General features: G+C 40.8%; 1 protein-coding gene across 1 annotated transcript; it reads left to right on the forward strand.

The window, feature by feature from the left end:
• Positions 1-484: 484 nt before the first annotated feature.
• Positions 485-2,565, forward strand: LOC112727792 (spermidine hydroxycinnamoyl transferase-like). Its single transcript, XM_025777691.3, has one exon. It carries the CDS (start codon positions 887-889, stop codon positions 2,318-2,320), a length of 1,434 nt encoding a protein of 477 aa, XP_025633476.1. The 5' UTR covers positions 485-886; the 3' UTR covers positions 2,321-2,565.
• Positions 2,566-2,791: the final 226 nt, after the last annotated feature.

Consider the following 2,791-nt stretch of genomic DNA (forward strand, 5'->3'; position numbering starts at 1 on the left):
GATGGATTTTGGCGGGATGGGGCGGGACGAGGCAGGGCAGAGCGGGTTTTGCCACCCCTAATTTTTACTGAACAATTATATAATTTTTTTTTTGAGAAAGGACAAATAGGTTTTTGACCTTTTAGCCTGCGGACATTTATATACTTGAGGATTTAAAAATATATTTAAATTCTTGACTTTCTTAAAATCAGGACATATCAATCACTGGGTCTAGTTTGTCCCATTTTAAAAACTTTTCTACGTGTGCATCCGTATATCGGCCAGACTAGGACAACAGAAGCCATATTTGATGTTTTTTTTGGATCTGCCAGATCCAAGTGAATAGAAGGATTGATGTGTCTAAATTTTAAGAAGGTTAGTAAATTAAATGTATTTTCAGGTCAAAAGTTCAAGGACGTATTTTTTTTCAGATAAAACTTTTAACAATTTACACCAACAGCTATAATTTCTGGTCAAACAATATTCACAACCCAATTAATTTTCCATCCACACATTACCAAGCCAAACCTAACTTTCATGTCAAAAACAGCGTTGCCAGTAAAAAACAGCGTTACCAATATAATCTCAACCAAACGACAAAAAAGTTACATAAGGTCCACTGTCATTAATGTCCAACAACTTAATTAAATAATTAATGAATAACCAATATCCACCCTCATTAAGCATGAAAAAGCTACACAAACCTATGTCTAACACATGCCAGAGCTTGTGGAGACAATCATGAACAGGCGTCACAAGTTCACTGGCCCACGCACGTTTCTCATGTGAGGTAGAAAATAGCTTTACTCAGACTAGCTTTGGCCGTTACTATTATAGTCCCCTTCACCGCTATCATAGTCTTATATAGCAATCAACGAAGCCTTTAGACACAAGAGAGACTGAAACAATGGTAACAATCTTAGGTACTCATACAGTGATCCCAAAAGAAGAAACTCCAAAGGGTCTTCTATGGCTATCAGACAACGACCAACTTTGGCGATGGAGTCATACACCTTCAATCTACGTTTACAACCCAAAACAGAACAACGCCAAGAACAACAACACTGTCGTCGATGTCAATGTCCTTGTTGAGCGAATGCGAGAGTCTCTCAGCGAGATTCTCGTTCACTACTATCCATTAGCCGGGAGGCTGAGTTGGACGGACGGTGGCCGTTTGGAACTCGATTGCAACGCAAAGGGGGTATTGCTTCTCGAAGCTGAATCGAAGAAATCAATGGCGGAATATGGAGACTTCACTCCAAATGAACCCAGCATCAAAGAACTCATCCCAGCTGTTGACTACTCTTGTCAAATAAACGAGCTTCCTTTGTTCTTGGCACAGGTGACAAAGTTCCACGGCGGCGATGGCGGCTTTGCAGTCGGAATCCTTTTTTCTCATCCATTAGGCGATGGCCTCGCCGCCATTCGCTTCATCAACTCATGGGCGAAGCTCACTCGAGGTGCGAAGCTAGATCCAAGCGAGCTTCCGTTTCTCGACCGAACCGTGCTCAAACCAACTGGGCCATTAACTCCACCCCTGTTCGACCACCGGGAGTTCAAGCCTCTGCCGCTCATCCTCGGAAGAACCGACAACATCGAAGAGCAAAAGAAGAAGACGACCTTCGCGCTGTTAAAACTCACACCAGAACACGTCCAGAAGCTCAAAAAGAATGCAAATGCAAATGTAACAGCAAATGGAAACGGTAACGCTCCTCATAACCCATCTCCGAGACCGTACAGCAGATTCGAAATTATCAGCGCACATATATGGAGATGCGCTTGCAAAGCTCGTAATCTTGAAGAGAATCAACCAACGGTCGTTAAATTCAACGTCGATATTCGCAACAGATTGAATCCGCCACTTCCTCAAAACTACTTCGGAAACGCGTTGGGTCCGACGGTTACGCCAACTTGCTACGCTAAAGAAATCACCACTCAACCAATCAGTTACGCATCGCAGAAAATAAGGGAAGCTGTTAATAAAGTGTCGAATCACGAGTTTGTTAAATCACAAATGCATTACGTGGCAGGGTTTGAAAACCGTTGGGATCTGATTAGGACACCTTATTTGGAGAAAGGTGAGTATAGAGCTGATGTGCCTTTCTTTGGGAATCCTAACATTATACTTGGCAGTTGGATGAGCATGCCGTTTTATGAGGCTGATTTTGGGTTGGGGAAGCCGTTTTATTTTGGTCCTGGTGGTGTGTGTCCTTATGATAGAGGGGTTATTGCTCTAATGCCTGACGAAGATGGTGATAATGGATATGGTGTTGTGGTGTACATGCACTTTCAGGTAGACCACATGAAAGATTTCATCAAATACTTTTGGGAAGATATTTGAAAACAAGGGATGAAGATGATGGTCTTAGCTTGCTTGCTAGCTCTTTCAAAATAATTTAATCTGTCTTTTGTATTTTCTTTTCTTTTTGAAAAAAAAAAATTCACTAGTGTGATAAAATTCAGTTTGCCAGAGCTGAGTTGGGTATGTTATTATTTCCATTCACTTTTGTATTTCCTGTCGTGTTGACGGCAAGAATGAGAATTTTTTATTTTTAATATTGGAGTGGTAGTGGTGTTTTTCTTAAATGTGGATTGTTGGGGTGTTATACTTAAATGTGGGATCGTTTAACTAGAGGTACAGAAATCGGACCGACCGATTTGTGAGAGGTACACAAATCGGTCCCAGGAATTTGTGTTAAAAAAAAAATAAAAAATTTTAAGTACAGAAATCGGTCCTAGACATTTGTGTACTTCCACAGTTTTGAAAAATATCAAAAATTACCATGTTAAAGTATATCACCACTTTTACTTC

This window comes from Arachis hypogaea, chromosome 12, assembly GCF_003086295.3.
Source record: "Arachis hypogaea cultivar Tifrunner chromosome 12, arahy.Tifrunner.gnm2.J5K5, whole genome shotgun sequence".
NCBI classification, from domain to species: Eukaryota; Viridiplantae; Streptophyta; class Magnoliopsida; order Fabales; family Fabaceae; genus Arachis; species Arachis hypogaea.

Excerpts from the sequence above, each read along its gene's own strand:
- LOC112727792 (XM_025777691.3), top strand. The coding sequence starts at position 887 with ATGGTAACAATCTTAGGTACTCATACAGTGATCCCAAAAGAAGAAACT.